Source organism: Coccomyxa subellipsoidea (assembly GCF_000258705.1).
Source record: "Coccomyxa subellipsoidea C-169, whole genome shotgun sequence".
In the NCBI taxonomy this organism is placed as follows: Eukaryota; Viridiplantae; Chlorophyta; class Trebouxiophyceae; family Coccomyxaceae; genus Coccomyxa; species Coccomyxa subellipsoidea.
Window position 1 is genome coordinate 3,166,491 of NW_005178041.1, and position 18,216 is coordinate 3,184,706.

The 18,216-nt window shown below is 54.5% G+C and overlaps 3 protein-coding genes across 3 annotated transcripts; 2 read left to right on the forward strand and 1 right to left on the reverse strand.

The window, feature by feature from the left end:
• Positions 1 to 491: 491 nt before the first annotated feature.
• Positions 492 to 1,781, forward strand: COCSUDRAFT_32297 (hypothetical protein). The gene has a single exon (XM_005651363.1). The coding sequence runs from the start codon at positions 735 to 737 to the stop codon at positions 1,044 to 1,046; it is 312 nt and encodes a 103-aa protein (XP_005651420.1). The 5' UTR covers positions 492 to 734; the 3' UTR covers positions 1,047 to 1,781.
• COCSUDRAFT_46268 (hypothetical protein) lies at positions 1,759 to 11,942 on the reverse strand. The gene is made up of 20 exons (XM_005651364.1): positions 11,875 to 11,942; positions 10,882 to 11,299; positions 10,560 to 10,663; positions 10,126 to 10,281; positions 9,604 to 9,813; positions 9,058 to 9,279; positions 8,525 to 8,735; positions 8,021 to 8,125; positions 7,372 to 7,532; positions 6,976 to 7,102; positions 6,489 to 6,752; positions 6,030 to 6,200; positions 5,591 to 5,728; positions 4,963 to 5,204; positions 4,479 to 4,598; positions 3,761 to 4,177; positions 3,433 to 3,514; positions 3,119 to 3,271; positions 2,473 to 2,948; positions 1,759 to 2,117 (listed from the first exon to the last, which is right to left on the reverse strand). The coding sequence occupies exons 2-20, from the start codon at positions 10,973 to 10,975 to the stop codon at positions 1,998 to 2,000; spliced, it is 3,573 nt and encodes a 1,190-aa protein (XP_005651421.1). The 5' UTR covers positions 10,976 to 11,299; positions 11,875 to 11,942; the 3' UTR covers positions 1,759 to 1,997.
• Positions 11,943 to 12,202: 260 nt separating this feature from the next.
• On the forward strand, positions 12,203 to 18,216 carry COCSUDRAFT_64702 (hypothetical protein; the record flags this gene model as incomplete). The annotated part of the gene is made up of 11 exons (XM_005651365.1): positions 12,203 to 12,613; positions 12,746 to 12,989; positions 13,165 to 13,328; positions 13,725 to 13,921; positions 14,468 to 14,678; positions 15,001 to 15,120; positions 15,528 to 15,700; positions 15,973 to 16,057; positions 16,303 to 16,615; positions 17,255 to 17,383; positions 17,969 to 18,216. Exons 1-11 carry the CDS (start codon positions 12,536 to 12,538, stop codon positions 18,214 to 18,216), a joined length of 1,962 nt encoding a protein of 653 aa, XP_005651422.1. The 5' UTR covers positions 12,203 to 12,535.

Here is an 18,216-nt window from a genome sequence, read left to right on the forward strand (position 1 = left end):
TCCTTCCTGGAATATTTTCTCCCCTGGTGTGATATAGACCGGGAGCGGTGGATCACTGTTTCGCGCATAGGCAAGAATGGGTTCTTTCGACTGTTCAGAGAACACTTGGCGGCTGCTGAGGCTGCTGGCAGGGTCTGCTACATGTCAAGCAGGTGTGCTGTCAAAGGGCTGATTGTGCTCTGATTATTGACATCAGCAAAATTGGCCCTTCTTGCCTGCCAGCCGTCTGCCCTTAAGTCTGCCCTTAACTAATGGTTATCCCGAATTCACTCTGCCTGCGTGGATCCAATTTTACTGCTAAATGTTGAGGCATGACAAGCAAGATGAGTGGGGTTTGTGACCAGATAAGCACATAGGATTTACTGTGTTTGAAAAAGTTGACAAGGTTGTTATGGTTGTGTCTCGTTCAAGTCAATGCCTAAGCGCACTGTAAAGCCAGGTTGCCCCACACGCCATTGCGATGAAAATGGGCCGTTGGCACCTCTCTGCTTCATTGAATGTCGTTACAACTTATGTAAGGATATACATGCTTTGACGTTCTGCCTGGATGAGCTGGGCTGTTCTTGTCATACGATACAGGACAAATTTGAAAAGGACTACGCATTGATGGCTGATAAGGTGTTGCTTGAGAGCGTTTGCTTGGGCGTACTGATCAGAAACCACTCACGTCTCGCATTCACGATCGTCTCTATATAAATTCATGTCCCTGAAGACACGCAACCCTCTTGCCACGGATGACACCAACCCCTCTTACACTAAGCATTCACACAAGATCCAAGTTAGGCTTTGCAGCCGCTAACACCCATCGACTTACAGATACTGTAAGTGGGTGCTTTACAAACAAACCTTTTCTTATCTCTGAAACCCATAATCTTCCAGGAAAGCGAGGCCCAAATCTAGCCATGCGAGTCAAAACCCCACACCTGCAAGATCCTGACTCAGTGAGGCCGTGCATGTCAAAAATGTCATGGAACGGCAAGCAAATTTCCAGGAGCAACACGTGGCACCCCAAACAAATCTCATCAAGCATGAACGGAGGCGCATAGTTGCTCTTGAGAACTCCTTTGCTGTTGAGAACACCTCACACACCTAAATTACGCCCAAGATCATGCATCACCAACCACAAGAATGCTGTCTCCGCATACGCCAGGATTTTGTCTGAAACCAAATATCATACTTTTTGAGAAGCAAAGACAACTCCACACACACTGCTCTGCAATCACAAGATTGCCTTCAAGGTCACACGTCTCCATGCAGTTTGTCAGTCGCTAAAGGGGAGTATTACTTTTTATTTGGCACAGGGTGGCCCAATTGCCACACCCTTCCAATGCTGAGGAAGTCTCGACCACCCCAGAGCTCTAGAGAAATGAAATTGGTGCTGCTGTGAGACGCAAGCATGCCAACAATGGCAGCCAGAGAGGGGTTGCACCCATCTTGCAAAGAACACTGGTCAGATCCCCACACGGCTAAGAATAATTCCTATTTGATAACAGCGTCCTGGCATGTCCCATATCCTGTCCACGTTGAGCTGAGCTCACATCTTGCCAGACAGAATCACACCATGAAAAGATGCCCCAGACACTGTCACCTCATCCCAAATAGACTAGCGTTCAAGGTCTTGCTGCGTTTAGAGAAACCAGTCTTGCGTCTGAAGAGTGCTTCATCAAAAACAGCACGCTTTCTTTTTTAGATTGGCAAGATACAGCTGCCATTTGCTGTTTTTCTGATTCTTGAGACCAATCGCTACTGGGTATCCTCACTCTAGAAAATGTACACGAGGGTCCCAAGGTTTAATCGAGCGCTGCATTTGTGTCCAGCCCTTTTGCCATCCCAGGTTGCGAGCTAAAACATCCACTGACGGCTGACTGGAATCGCCTTTCAATTGACGCAAGACTTCTGTGATAGTTACATCTTTTCAGCCTTGCTCAAGCTGCGTGTCTTTTCACCTTATCCAGCTCACGTCCGGATGTTGCTGCACCGCGGAAGAATTGCTGCTCTCACTGCACAACAGTGACCCCCTCTCGCGCAGCCTCGATCTCTCCATGGCATGTGCGCGGCGGATCCCCTTGCTGAGGATTCACCAACGCCGGATCGCCACCGTTGCTTGTGCACTTGCCCTGCATCAGCACCCAGTGTAATCAGCAAGACTTTGGGAGGTACAGTGGCTGCATATTTTGCCTCAATTCTGCATGCACCTTCCAGTTTATGCGACATTCGATATGAATATCTTGCTCAGCCTGCAAAATGCTGCATAACATTACTTCCAGCTAGATGCAGGCTGAGCCTCGACAGTTGCGCGTTGAGCAATGATTTGCTGCATCATCTGCATGGAGACACATAGTGGCGACAAGCTGAGCTGTTGGCTTGGTGCAAGGTCATCCCTGTCTTTCATGATGCAACAGGGTGCCCCACCTGTGGGAATTTCACTTTTTTAGGTTCCAGGGGAACGCTGTGTCAGGCTGCGGTGCCCACCTGCATCTGGAGGGAGTTGAGGCGCTGCGGCAGGCTGAAGCCGCCGCGCAGCTCGCCTCCGAGCGAGGGCGTCTCCGGGATGCCGAAGCTGCCGCTCTTGTGCACCGCCGCCGCCGCACTGGCCGTGAGCAGCGCGTGCGGCTTGTGCCCGTTAGGCAGCGCCAGCTGCCCGTCGTGCAGGGCCGCGTCTGCGTCAGCGCTCCCTACTGCGCTGCGGTGGATATCCGGCACCGTGCGGTCCTCATCCATCGGCGAGTCCACCGGCGACGTCACATGGCCGTTACTGCCGTTGGACAGCGCGCAGCCGGTGCCCTCGGCTGCCATGGCGGCGTAGGAGTCGGTGCCGGGGCCGGGCAGGCCGTCCTGGCTGGTGGGCAGGCCGAAGGGCGATTGCGGCCGCACCAGCGTGCTCCACAGTGCGCTCGCTGAGATCACCGCCTGACCTGCCGAGGTCGCCGCCCACTTCTCGGAGCCGCCTGCACAAATGTACAAACACCACATAAGTACCCCGTCCCTGTCTTCCTCCCCACCATATGTCCCGTCTTGCACAACCCTTCCAAGGTATGACTAATCTCAAAAATGCAGCAAGATTGAGAAGCACAGGAAGGGGCCAAAGCCAAGTGATTGTGAGCCTGAAGAGGCGCACCGGTGCCAGGTGTCGCGGAGTCAGGAGTAGCTGTTGAGGCGGGAGTGGCGTCCGGTCCAGGCAGTGACACGGCGCTCATGGGGGTGGGCGGGAAGGGTGAGGCCACTGTGTTGCCCTTACTTGCATGCTCGCTCTCAGCCGCTGAGGTGTGACCTGCAATTGATATCAGACACACATCATCATCAGGCCCCTTGGAACGCATCTATCACAAGGGACCTCGTCAAGTAGCTTTTCTCTCAACCAACCAGCTGCCTGCTGCACAAAGCAAGAACTTGTCGGAATAAATTTGCAACATGCACAAAGGAGGGTGTTACCTGCAAAGGAGCCCTGCGCCAAAAACTGCCGGCCTGCGGCAAACTGGCCAGTGGTGCCATCCTCGCTGGCCTCATGCGCCATCTGCACCACCAGACCACACATCATCAGTAAGACGCACAAATGCACACCAACAGACACAGCTCAGCTCGCTGTGCTTGGAGTCACAGAGTATAAGGCTTTTGAACCTTCAATTCAGTTTCTAGATGTATAAGCTTCTAACACTCAAACAAAAGACGAAGATGGCGCATACAAAATAAATTTTTTTTCCCACCACCCCAAGCATCTCTCAGTGAAGAAGGAACGCTGCCAACACAGAAGAGGGCGCACCGGGTACTCCTGGCTGGCCTGCTGCGCTATGCACGCTTCGGCCGTCGCCACGCGCGCCAGCACGTCCCGCAGCTCGCACGCCTTATTGCCCCCAGCGGCCGGCTTCCCCGGCGCGCCGCTTATTTCCGGGCCGTTTCCCGGCGCCGCATCGTCGGCCGCCGCCGGGGACGGCTGCGCGGCAGCTGCCGCGGGAGCATCTCTGGCGGTGTCCCCTCCGTCCTCCTCACTCAGGAAGATGTTGATGCGGGTGATGCGCAGGCGCGTGCCGTTGGGGAGGCGGACCCCCCGCTCGGCAGAGACGTCGCGCGTCAGCACCGGCTCCCGGTTCGCGCCGCGCCGCGGCACCAGGATCGGCGGGGCCAGCGCCACGAACGACTGCGGTATGACGCCGTCTGGTGTGTCCTCCGGGTACAGACACTGCAATGGGTAGACAGATACACATGTCAGCCGTGTTCCGATAAGAGCGCAGCCCGACCCCCGTGTGAGCAGTGGTTGCACAAGCAGGTGTTGTTGTGACGTTCTTATGCCCAGATCATGTTTCAATGCAAAGAGACCAATAATGCAAATATGGGAGTTGAAAGCAAGCCCACTGCAACAGGGCATGGCTCACTTCTTATGTCAGTAAGTCGGGCCCTAGGATATCTGGTCTTCACTGTGAAATGCGGAGTCTGAAGATCGATGGTGCTGAGCTGACGTCAGAGGGGAGGCAAGGGCTTACCAGCGAGCCGTGCGCAGTGGCCTTTCGCGCAAAGGTTGGGGATATTGGGGGCGTGTGGGTGGTGGGGCCAAAGCGCGTCGGCTGGTGGCAGTGCGGCCCATCGAAGCGCATGCGCCTCTCCTGCAAGCCACGGACAACCCATCAGTACCATACAACAGCATGTACCCAAACAATAGGCCAGAAAATTACAATGCTTCATGAGACACCTGAGGCATCTCTATTGTCAAAGCTGTAAAGAGCAAGATAGCAGGGAAAGCATGCCGAGTTATCCCCATGGACGCTAACAGGCGCCTCCAAAAAGGGCATGCAAGCCTAGGACTGGGGCATGAAGATTTCATTGACAACAGAACGCGGTAAGTTCTGGGCCCACATAACAATAGCTATCTTGCACGCCCCCGTGCTCCAAATGCATGCCCCTCTTGCACACGCCTGGCCTTGAAACAACGAGCAGAACCCTGCAAAAAAACCTATTCCTACAGCGCACCGAGGGCTCGTAGGAGGGCGATCGCTGCGGCCGGCGGCCGACGCGGCGTTTGCCGGGGCCGGCCCGGGCGCGGCCGCGGCGGCGGGAGGAGCGCCTGCGAGGGCGTTCCTCCTCCTCCTCCTCGCTTGAATCCTCCTCGGAGTCCTCCGAGTCCTCGTCGCTGCTGTCGGCGGTGCCGCGCACCCCCGGCGGCAGTAGCCACTTCACCTTCTCCGTCGTCAGGCTCACCATCTCCTCCTCGCCTGCGCCAATATTATCTTCAGTATCATCATCTTTCTTATGCCAAGAAGGCAAGGTGAACCTGCAGAGTGCACACTTGTACATGCATCACTTTCATTGTATACGGTATAGAGTGTCTCCTAGCCTTTGCCCTCGTGTGAGATCTCGACAGCCATAGCGAGGCGAGTGGATAAGTGCTTAGAAGCCATTTCGCAACATGCGGTGTATGGCCTGGGAGACAAGAAAAAGTTCTCGCGAGAAAATGTACCAGCAGACATGCAGACGAAGCAGAGTTGGCTTGCAAGATCTGTCAAATCAACATCCCTGCTCTGCACCAAGCTCTGTTACAACAGATCTGTGGGGCTGGAATCTGCTTTAATGGGAATAAAGGATGGCAGGCATGGCGCACCATCATCGTAGAGGACCTGGTGGCGGCCGGTGCCGGTGTCAAACCCGAGGATCTCGGCAGGGTAGAAGACGGCATCGTCACGCCAGTACACGCCGATGCGCCAGCCAATCGCGGCGCGCCCCTTAGGCAGCGCCGTGCCTGCGCCAAAACAGGTTCCCTCTCAACCCACGCCATCAGCGCATAATACTGTAAATTGAATCTGCAAGTGCTGCACGCCTTACTGCATTTAAAGGTGACACCTTCGGTCCAGGTGCACGCATGCAAAAGGCTCTACTGTCTCGGAAATGCCGCACATCAGTTCCAAACAAAGAGCGAGAAGCTTGGCCCTAGCGTACACATGCACTAGGTTCTGGCTCTCTCGAGAAGTGCTTCGCATCAGCACTGCATGGCTCTCATCCCGCACAGCCACACGTATAGGGGAGGTTCAAATGAGGCGCACCTTCAGGGAGGCCCGGGGCGGTGACAACGCCGCGGACGGGCTCCTGCCAGGAGTCCACCTTCTGCGCTGCCAGGTCGACCCACTCGTCCTCGCCATCCTCGTAGAACACCTGGTGCTGCCCGCTCTCCTCCTTGAACGCCAAGATCTCCCCGCGGTGCACCGTGCCATCGCCTGAAGGGGCAACGCGACACAGACAGTAAGTTAACTGCAGATCCAGGAGGGCCTTGCATGGTGATAATGACTGGCAAAGGGCGGCGAACAACTGCATAGATCAGGTCAGACAGCAGCGCAGGGAGAAGGCCTGGCAAGACTGTGAAAGTCCTTGAAGGCATCAATGCACATGACGACCATCAGGAACCTTAATGTATTGCAAGGACTCCAGCGACTCCATACATGTACAGCAGATTAGACTCTAATTATCAGAACACTCATTGAAGCAAAAGCTCGCAGGGCAGTCACCTGCAAACGGCAGAGACACTCGCCAGCCCACAGCCGCCGAGCCTTGCGGGCCGGCCGCGGATGCACCCGCCGCCAGGGGGCCGGCCGGCAGCGCAGCGGTAGCAGCCAGCACTGCCTGAAGAGGCGCTGGGGCCAGCGTTTGAAGAGGCGCCTGCGGAAGGATCTCCACTACAGATGGGCTGCCCACATCAGCAACCGGCGGCGCGGCCCCTGCGTTGCGGGCGCCCAAGAGGCGCATGGCGGATGCCAGCTCCGGGGTTGCACCTGCAGAAATATAAAAGGCCTTCATTCTCGTCTGAAGCCTTGGAAGAACAAGTTCCTGCTTGGATCCTAGTACCTACATCTTGCAGTGCACCAACAACTAAAAGGTTCATGCCATGACTCCAGAGTCCTCACCAACACATTCCATCAGCACCATCTGTCATGACTCAAGATGGAGCTAGGATGTACAAGACCCAATATGGCAAGGACAGAGGTGGGCCCCCACCTGCCGCAAGCGCCCGGGGAGTGAGCCAGGAGAAGAGTTCCCGCTGCAGCGCCACCCACTCCTCCTCCCCATCATCGTACAAGATCTTGTTGCGCTTGTGGTACGAGTCAAACGCCAAGATCTCTCCCTGCACGCCACCCCAAAAACATATTAAAAATCACAATATGATTAAAGGGATCATGATATTATATACAGACCCGACAGGCTGTTTCAAATATCGATTGTAGTGCGCGACAGAACCAAGGACGAGCCTTTCAAGAGGGTGTTCCTCATCAAGACATGCGCGTCCTTCACAGTCATCATGGGCTCACAGCAAGCATGCGTCTGAGCCCATGCCGCATGGTGCCACGAAGTGAACAGAAGGTGTGCACTGGGCACTGATTCACAGGTGCGCACCTTGTAGAAGGCCTCGTCCTCAGACCACCACACGCCAACCCTGGAGCCTACCACGGCTTCCAGTGCGTGCGTGATGTCCGGCTGGCCGTCCCGGGGCGTTGCCGGCCCGCCGCCGCGCCCTCGGCCGCCCCGGCCGCGCCCCCGGCCCCGGCCGCCGCGTCCTCTTCCGCGACCCCTGCCGCCGCCTCTCTGCTGCAGCTCCAACCCTTGATCTTGCGCCTGTTCCAGCCAAACTCGCCCAGTTTCAGTCTGAGCAAGAGTAAGCTGAGATATCTGCGAGACAGGCCCTGGTGGAAAAATTGGAAATTCCCTGCAGCCCTCACCGTCATCTCACAAGCGAGTGCATCTTCACAGCCTCAAGTGGAAAGGCATTTTGAAATGCTTAACTAGTGATCGAAGAGAAGGCGGATCACACACCGTGTGGAGCGGTGGCAGGTCAGGAGCGCAACTTGGCTGCACCGCAGATCCGCTGGGGCTTGGCAGCTGCGCGTTGCTTCCACCATTTCCATGCATGCCTGTGGGGCAACGACTCAACTTGTTGCGCTGCAATGGTGTCGCGCCCACAACAACAAGATTAAACCCAAGCTTCACATCACAACGGCATTCCTCAGGTCGCCACAATATGGTGTGAGGGGCAGTGGCTGCGCACCTCCATGGAAGGTGCTCTGCGCATGGGCAGGCCGGCCCACAATCTCCACCTCAGCCTCTGCTGCCGAGCTGGAGGTGGCAGGTGTTGCTCTGCCGCCATTCATCCCTGCAGAACACCAGATCCCTTATACCTCACATCACTGGCAGCAGCATTCTCCACAACCACAACAATTTTGCAGTGGTGTAGATCCAAGCAGATACCATCGCAAGAGATAATTAAAGGCTCGATATCCTGCCAGAGACGGTGTGGCAGGCACTCGATGCCACATTGGCAGCTTATTACGATGCAGCCAGCTAAGTTTATGCTGCGTGGCAACAAGTAACACTGCTCGAATCAAATTAACCCAAACCTTTGCCTCGGGCATGTTTCTCTCAATTTTCAACAGCACATGCCCTCATTGCAGAGGTACTCCGTTTTTCCTTTTCACCGCATGATGCACTGCAGGCCTGACAGATTAGGCATTAAGATGATTTGGTGGGGATTGAGGCTGACGAGTGCGCTCACCCTTCTCTGTGTGGTCTGCGGCGCTGCCAGAAGCTTGGTGACCTTCCCCAGAGCGCTGCCCACCAGTGGAAGTGAAGTGGGTGGCGGCAGGCTCCGTGCTGACAAACCCGCCCGAGGGTGAACCCGAGGGGTGGCTCTCCGGGTGCGAGGCGGCCGCCCCCCGGCCGTTGCGCGCCAAATGGTGGTTGCCACCGTTCTGCTGCGAGAAGTCCTGCGTGCGCATCACAACAAAATCATCAGCTAAGAGCGAGCAAAGAACACAAAGCTGACCTCAATTGAGCCAAGCGCAGGTGACAAGATTGCTTAGTAAGTGTTTGACATCAAGCACAACATAAGGTGCTTTCATTGAATCCTATTTTCACCGCCTGTGGGTGCCGAGTGATGGCCGTTACACTCCACTTTCAGCTGCAATCACTTGGAGAGTCGGGCAGGGGCAGCTCAAACCATCGCGTGCATGCACCACTCTGCATTGAGACAAGCAAATACCAAAATTCATACCAATACAGGAAGCATCTCTTCAGTGAGTTGCAAACCTGCGAGAGCGCGTCGGAGCAGTTGCTGTCGGCAGGCTTGGCCGGGGCGGCGCCGCCGTCCTGTCTCAAGCGGCGCGCCCTCTTGCACGCCGGCCCCTGCGGCTCCGAGGCAGCATCCCTCTTGGCGTCCGCCTTGCGCGCCCCCGTGCTGCTGCTGCCCTGCTCTGCCTCCGCCGGTCCTCTCCTCTGCCGCTCCGCTCCCGGGGATCCACCCCTCACACCCTGCAGCATTTGCCACTTTGCTTAGGATCCTTCATTCAACACAAGGGCACAGCCCAACCCATGCAAAGCCTGTGCATCTGCTCTGCTGCAACAACTTCAAAGGATCCTCTGAGTCAACATGTATCCTGTGCGCTGCGAGCTCCAAGATTTCCCTAGCCTCTGTCGGCCGGCAGCTATTTTCATGAACGCTCAAATCAGTCTAGCCTGACTGCACCATCTGGCGTGCCTGATAACAGCACTTGTACAAATAGCCGCCAGATCTAAGGAGGCCTGCAAGATATAAAGCAAAGAACCAGATGAGCGGCAGCTGCCGGGCAGGCGCACCTCCGGAGCGTCGGCTTCACCGGCCTGCCGCGCGGCCAGCCCGCGGCCGTCGAGGCCGGGCACGTCTGGCCACACAACTGCCTCGTGGCGCAGCGTCAGCTTCTGCACGTCGCCGTCCTTGTACAGGATGGTGTGCTTGGCTGAGCGGCCGTCGTAGGCCGCGACCTTGCCTGCGTACCACTTGCCCATCCCCGGCCAGAACACCTTCACCTGTGCAACACATATGGCACGCATATCAGCCTCCATTCCTGCCATAATTACACACCCGGTATACAGGCCTTCCCTCTGCAAGCACCTGTATCGGTGATTTGCCGAGAATGCTGTGCCCTCGCAGAAGGCCAACATGCATGCTTGCGCAAAAGGGCCTCAGCTGCCAGTCAAGCCTTGGAATGTGTCGGTGGTGGCCGCATGCTTTCCCTTAATCGAGGAAAATGGCAACAGCCAGCTCCAGCACATGAGGAGTAGGCATTGTGGAAAATGCTCCCAAGTAAGACATGACAGCGCAGAGCAGCGGATTCACACCTTATGGTCCACAGCATCATGCCCCGAGGGCGTCAGGCCGGGCACAAATGTGGGATTTGGGTGGCTACCCGCGGGCAGGTCTGCCTGCCAGGCAAACCTGCACTTTGACAGGCTCAGCCACTCCTCGTCCCGCGACCCGCGCTCCTCATAGCGCACCTGCATGGAACATATCTCCCGATCAGACCACATGTCCTTACCAACGACCACCAAGTTTGTGCCACGTAAGGACACGTAAGGAGTTCGTGTACATGCATGATATTTGCACGTAGTCAATATTGTCACAGATATAGCATCTGATTCGAAAGATCACAGCATCTGAGTCTCACTACCCACAGACTCACAGATAAGTTTTGGTCGACAGGTTTGGAGAGCAAATGGATAAAAGCAATGTTGTCACACTGAGGTCATACAAGGGGAAGAGCAGGTCATCACACCTTGTGCTGCCCACTGGCCATGTCAAATTCCACCAGCTTGCCATTGACCCACTCTCCCATTCTGTTCTTCCAGATGGCAAGCTTCCTGCCAACTACCTCTTTCCCTGCCATGACAAAAAAGGGTCCTGAAGAATTCCTCTGGTGCACATGCAGGCATTGCGGGCATTCATTTGCAGGGAGACGACACTCTGCACTTACAGCCAAAGAAGTATGAAGAATGCAGAAGACAGTGCCACTGAAGTAAAAGCTTTCGTGCGTCGACACAGCAAGCCGTGGCATGCAGCTGTCCCAAAAGCACCAAACAGCTTTCAGATGGGCACACCTGCTACCACTGAAGGTAGACGTTCCACTGGCCTGCTCCTTGCAGGTGAGGCAGCCGCTGAAAGCCTTTGATGGGTCTGAGCTGCACCCTCCATGGCAGGCAAGGAGGGTGCACCCGCACGGGGAGCACACACGTGAATTCGGTGCTGTAGTATCTCTTCGTAGCCTTTGCTGCCTCGGCAAAGGCTCACTGCGCTGCTATGACTCCCCAAGCCTTTTTTTTGGATGGGATCAAGCTGCTGACTGAATTCTCCGGCTTGCCTGAAACCCAGCTGGCACGACTCCAGCTGCCAGATTTCGCTGCATTTGCTAAGAAGCTGACGACTTCCGCCGTACACCGGCAGCTTTTAGCGTGCTGACCACTCCAAAACAAGCACACACACAACCAGGTCGCCTGTTTTCCTCGAGACAACGTCCTCCTGCGAAGAACACACACCATCCGTCGTAAAACCACTTCTTGAAGGCTTCTGACAAAACAGGTCTGAAAGACCAGAAGCAGGCGGCCCTAGGAAGATATCAGCACTGGCTGGCTGCTGTGATGTTTCTTTCTGGTGGAATGCGACAAGGATCAGGGCCGGAACCGGCACCAGACTTCTTGAAAAACGGCGAACCACGCCAAGCCATCGCACATATCCCTCCAATAATCTTTGAAAAATCGCTGGCCTGCAGAAGAGCACGTAAGGGAGTGTCCGCACGCAGCGAACAAACCCCAGCACCTGGAAGATGCGAAGGGATGCCGGCCAGCTCAACGTCTTCAAGCGGCCGAGATGTCCCCCGGGGCACGTCTAGAACCCAGATCAGACTTTGACTAAACCAACTAGCCCACCGCCTTCCAACAGCTCCGCTGCCCCGCTCTGACAGCCCCACAAGTGGCCTTCAACCAGCACCCAAGGCAGGATACAACCCACGAGCCTGCAGCTGAAGTTTCCAGAAGCATAATGCGCGCTTTCGCGGCCCTGGCTGTCAACAGCCAAGAAGACGGGCATTTTCCCACCTTGATGTCTCGAGATATTCGGGCACCGAGAAGCGTTTCCCGGCAGCAAATCTTGTCCCAGCAGCGCCTTGGTCCACTCCTATAACATCATAATGCTCTTGCGACGCCTTCGACGCGATTTGGAACACTGCCCAGTACACATTCAGGCATGGAGGCCTCCAGCACGCCAACATTGAAGGCAAGGTGAGCTTTTCGTTAGGGTTTTATTATATGACAAGGGATAAATCAAGGGGAATGCTATATATATCAAGGGGTTCCGTAATATAAACGTGTCCGCATGCTTTGCTCTCGGATATCATTTCACGCGCTCACTCATCATTGAGGAAAGGCATGTACTAGAAACACTCCAACGAAGAAGCTGCACCTTCAAATCTTTGCTTCGCTTGAAAGCAAGTGCATCTGGTCAGAAGTCGCAAGGATTACATGAAGCGGTCGTAGGGATCAATCTTGCGATCTTGTTGTTCTTCAACACACAGAAATTCGTCGCCCCTTATTGCTAAATCTGCTCGAGATTTATATTGTTTACCCTACACAAACTGATTACCGACGGATCAGCTTTCGTGTGAGGACCTTGCATAAGGAAAGCTGGCATTTAACTCCGTGTACTATGGATCGCGGCCACAGAGCCACATAGGTATAGGAGGCCTGTTAGCACATCGACATGGTGTTGGCCATCAACAATATAAAGGTTTCGCACGGGCACTGGAAGAGGGGGGCATCTGACCTTGATCTCTATGAAGTGCGTCTTCCCTGATCATGGGACGCTTGCCTACTTTCATATTGAGCAGCTGCGATACACTCACTACAACGGCTTTTCTGTTGAAATAAATACATTTTCGAGATTCTACGCTAACCACGTGTGTTGATACAGGCCATTCAAGAGCTTCTCGAGAATGCCATGTATGCTGAGGGCAAAGCCAACGCGACAGAGGCCCACATCTACACCTTGAAAGTCCGTCTGGGACCTGAAGACACGAAGGAAATTCTGATAATAAGGGACAATGGCACCGGCTTCTCCTCCACCTTTTTCGAAGAGGAGGCTTCCTCCCTGGGACACACAAGGGGTTACACCGCAAAGTATCTTGTTGAAAAGAAGGGGCTTGGGAGGCATGGAGGTAATCGCTGCACCCGCCGTGTTTTCTCAGATTTGTCCCAACTACGTTTGTTCTTTGCATACCTATTTGTTACTTTTACTGCTGGTGGACGACCAGCAACAAGGCAATCCGAGCATGCAAGCATGTGCAGCACCTTCTCTGTCAGCAGAGTCATGAGTGTCATTTGCATACACAGGTGGCATGAAGAACAGCTTGCCCCCCTTGGCTGATGATGTGTACACGTTTGTCTGCCACGGCCACGGCGCCCAGAGGGAGCGTTACATTGTCAGGAATGGGGAGACTCTCAACAAAGCCCTGGCACAGCATGGCAAGGAGTCCCTGCAGTGGGCATACCTGCCGGTCCACGCAGGCACGCTTTGAGCTCACTTATTGCTGAATGCACGCCAATTTCTGCCAAGATCAGGGGGTGGCTATATCACTGCAGAGAGTAATGTAACAATTACGAGACCGATGAGTGGCTGACCTCTTCTTCCTGATTGAATCTTTGCAGACTTTGTGTACAAACGGAAGCTCGATGAGCAGGAAGGCATCAGCGCCAAAATCCAGCTCCTCAATAAGACCCCAACGGAATCACAGGAGATAGTCCTGAAGGTATCTTCTGTACATCCCCGTGCTTCACTCTGAGTAGTACATCATTTGCAGCTCTGATCACCTGCACACGACTGATGTGGATGAATGTTCAATTACCTTTATGAATGCTGGCTGCGACTTAAACTTTGAGTTTGCATAATGCAGGGGACGGACATGATGCTAGCTGGGGATGACAGCACCTTCAAAGACTCCTTTGCAGCGCTGCTGGACCTGTTCAAGGAGTTTGGGGAGGGCACAGGAACAATGTTTGTGATTGCCACCCCCTGCAGCGAGCCTCCCAATCGCCTGATCCCAGCCGACATCGATGGCAGGCCGGACCTGGTTCGCGACCATGACAACAAGTGCGCTGCAACCTCTGCCAGCCTTCTTGCCAGCTCAACAAGCTCCTGCTGTCGAGAGACAGGTCAACAGTGGTTTTCCTTGCATCTGATGGTTTTTCCTATCAAATTAAGTGGCAATGTCATCTCTATGAAGAAATTAGTTGTCATTGTACCCCTGTAGGAGCACTGTGCGCAGTCATGGTGTGTCTCTACTACCTGCATGCTGAACCTGACAGATTTGCATGTGGGGACAGGTTGAGCATCAGCCAGCACATTGCACAGATCTACCTCCTTCATCCCATGTTCAGGTGTGGCCCCTCTTTGCCCAGTCCTGATCCTGTTTGCGGGGTTGAGCTCACATGTGTTTCCTTGTTCATGCGATAAGCATGCCTGCTGTTCAATTCATATGCTCTGGATGAGTGGTTTTTTCCCTATACATTCAGATATCTGCTTGTGCATGGAAGGAAGAACTACCTCCCTTCCATGTCTTTCAGCCTTCCTCTGGCTGCAGCAGGTGTCAAATAAACAAAGCACTCGGCGATCTGTACTGCGCCTGTGTTGGCGCAGGGGGTTGCATGAGGCCTTGTGGAATGAGCAGTATCCGGGGAGGGCCTTTGAGGAGCTGCCCATCAAGTTCTTCGTGCAGCGCCAGAAGGAGCCGGTGGATTTGAGCGCCAATTGCATCGTGGCTGCAGCAGAGGCGTCTGGCAGTGTCAGCCCTGTCATCCCCATCCAGCACCCCAGCGGCACCCTCGGCTGGCTGCTGCTCGCATACCAGGTAATGCCACGCCATCCCTTCAATTCAGGCCTTGAACCCTCAAGGCATGCTGACCAGTAAGAGATGATGGTCCGCTCATGGCACCTCACAAGCGGCGCGCGGTGCTCAAAGTGCTTTGCGTTCATGCAAGCAGCATGACACGGGAGGAATATGTTCTTCATACTTGGCTCTGAGCGCGCCAGCGCTATATCTTCCCTGATGTGGATCTGTGTTTTTTAGGCAGTTGAAGGTGCAGGGGATGGTGTTGTGTAGACACTGCAATGACTCGCTGTTGACACTGTTGGAATAGCGTGCGCATTCAGTGAGAGTGGGTGGTGCACAGGACAAAGATGCGACACCGCGCTTGGAAATGGCAAACGACAGAAAGTCTGGGCTTCACATGGCCATTGTGTGCCGCATGCTCGACCGAGAGCCCTCCTTCTTCTCCAAGGCGGATTCACAGGTACACTCGGAGTTTCAAGTTGCTACTCGTTTGAATCTGAGAATGCATGTGCCTCTGAGTACAAGAACTGCCAGAGGCAAGGTGCTTGTACAGACAGGCTGTATGTAAGGCTGCCATTTTCATACCCCTTATTGGTTGTTGCCAGATCAGGCAAGACCCAATCAGCTATGGGCAGGGTGCTCAGTATCAGCCGGGGCTACCTTGTCATGCTGACAAAGAGATTAGCAGAGAACCAGGCGAAAAGAGGGTTTTGTGGTGCCGTACATGAGCTTCCCTTCAGCAGTCGACAGGTCAGCTCAAGCAAGAGGGGATGTCTTACTTAAGCTTGCCATCAGCAGTTCAACTGGATTTTTTGATCCTTGGGATGCATCCTTGGTCATGCTGACACCTGGCACTGTGATGTGCAGAGCCAATTCATCATCAAAGCGGAGTACTTCAAGGCAAAGAATGCTTACAAGTATCTTGAGGAGATGGTGAGTGTGGACGAGTCTGTGCTGGAGGGTGTGCCCCAGGAGATGCACCCCAAGATGCCCTTCACCCTGCAACAGGCAGTCAGATGGAACCAGCGCGGCGGAGGCAGGTGAGCAGTGCTCTTCCCACAGACCATTAACCAAGAACGTTTCCCGATTCCTACAGATCTAGGATCCAGGTACGTCCGGCGACAAGTGTATTAGAATACAATTGAGTACAATGTACACATTGCATGCATAGACATGACTTTTTTGGGTCTTTTTGGTCTATGGAACTGCTATGTGCTGTGGAAAGTGTTTGCTCACGTTTGGGCCGGTATTCACCCTCCATATCAACAATAAGGCTGTTCTGGTCATCATCTGAGACGGTGCAGTATTGCAGGAACAACTACTGGTCCCTGGGCGGGGCAGGAGTCATAGGGGTCTTTGTTGCCAACGAGGCGATCTTCACCGTCAATGTTGACAAGGTATGCCCTGCGCATTTACAGTGCAGTACCCAATGTTCTCTCCTGGATTCCTGAGCGAGGATATACATTCCAGGGGCCTTGTCAGCCTGCTGGGCGTACCATTAATCCTTTTTCCTATCAGGTCTCAGTTCATTGAATACGTGTGCAGATATGTCTCAAATAGAAATTCATTCTAATCAAATGATTTTCAAGCACTCTTTGTGGGGCGTGCGCTGTTTCTCATGTGGTGTTGTGTTGGTGCACAGGATGGTCTGAAGGACAGCCAGCTGACGCCATTCCTGCACGCCAAGCTGATGGAACACATGATGGCCTGGGTTTACAACAACCCCCCACCAGACATGGCCGCCGCAATAGCAAAGCGCCAGGAGACGCTGGCAAAGCAGCAGGCACAGGCGGCTGCCAGGGCGGCCAAGGCAGCTGCCGCAAAGGCGGCCAGGGAGGCGCAGGGAGCCACAGTGAAGGTGGAGGAAGCTGCCCCTGCCACGCCGCGGTCCACATCGGCCAGAGCTGCTAAGGCAAAGGCGTCAAATCGCATCACAAGCAAGCTCGCCCTGGAGGGTGCGACCCCTATCAGGCTGTTTCAAGGGACATTCTTATGAACCTGCACAGTGGACGACTACCTTAATGTTTGGATTTTATGTGCACTCTGTCGATATACCTTGCACTCCAGGAGACAGGCTGTTCATACCTGATATAGTAGTCAGCATTATCACCTGGCTCATCCTATGGCCTCTTTGGAGGTTAACTTGAGACAGAACAACAGCATGTGTTGTTACGCCTGCTGTTTCTTCAGACCCCTGCAACGGATCTTTGAACTTGCTGGGCGCACCAGAGAGATTTTTGTTGGTCTTAGAGCTCTTCACAGCAGCCAATGCCGAGCCTGCCTTCAACTTGAACCATCACCCAATCTTCAAGCCCTGGGTGCGCCTCAGGGCAGCCATGCAAAAGACTCTCTTGACATCCTCCCATGTTAGGATAGCTCGCGCTTCGCTGGCCTTGCAAGGGGACCGTGTCTTGCAAGGCCAACGAGGGGTGTTTCTTCGGATGGCCGGCATACCTGCAAGGTTATCGGGGCTCGAATCCTCCCTGGCCCGCAAGAGCTGCGTTTGATCGAGGTTGAGACAAACGCAAACTTTGAACTGCAGAGCATTGCCAAATTTAGTGCAAATGTACTAAGAAGCTCGTGTGGCTGTGCAGGGGCTCCGGAGCATGTGGCGCTGGGGGCGCGATTGCGCAAGATGTCGCCAGCTGGCACGAAAAAGAAGTCTGCCAAGCGGAACCTGCATCCGGCAGACAGCGAGGATGTGGCTGCCCCCAAGACACCAGGTGGGCGCCATTCTCCTCTCCCCAGCATTGTTGAGTTCAGCAATGGACGAGGACGATCCTGGCAATGGCATGTGGCATGAGCACAGCGGTGCAGCCATAGCTTGCATCTGGTCTGAATGTGAAGGCTTTCCAGCGAAAGGAGCTAGGAACAGTGTCATGCCTGCATGTGGGGCCAACTGCTGGTCTGTCTGGGCATCCTTCTGGACACATTTTTGCAAACCTACTGGTGTCCGGGTAGATTTTCATAATATAAGCAGAAGCATGTTCCTGTTCTCTTGCTTCTTTCATTCGTTGCAAACCTGCCAAAGCCGTTACAAAGCTCGACAAGGATTCCCTGTGTACCGTTGAGATGATGCAGCTGTATTAGCCTCCAACAAGCTACTACACGACCCATCTGGAGCTGGAGCATGGTCATCACAGAAGAGTGTTGTCGCAGTCAGTCAGTCATGCAACTTACATTATTTCCAGCCACCTAGGCTGATCTGATGCCTGACTTTGATTATTAGAGTCAGCGCCCAGCATGACATCTAAAGATTCAGATGAGAAATTAGCAATACCAAGCATGTCATCCTGCCGTACTTGCAGGCCAGAAGGGCAAGCGGCCGCGCCAGGCCGACTCCTCCGACGGCGCCATCGGTGACGGTGACGTGGATCTGGAGTGGGAGGCGTTCCTGGGCGACCCGGGGAAGCGAAGGGGCGCCGAAGCGACCACCAACATGGCAATCCTGCTCGGCCGCAAACTGATGGCGGTGGTTGCAGATCCGCCGAGCGCCGAGCAGCTGGAGCGGGTGGACGCAATTTTCAAATCGCTCGGCAAGATGCCCGTCGCATAG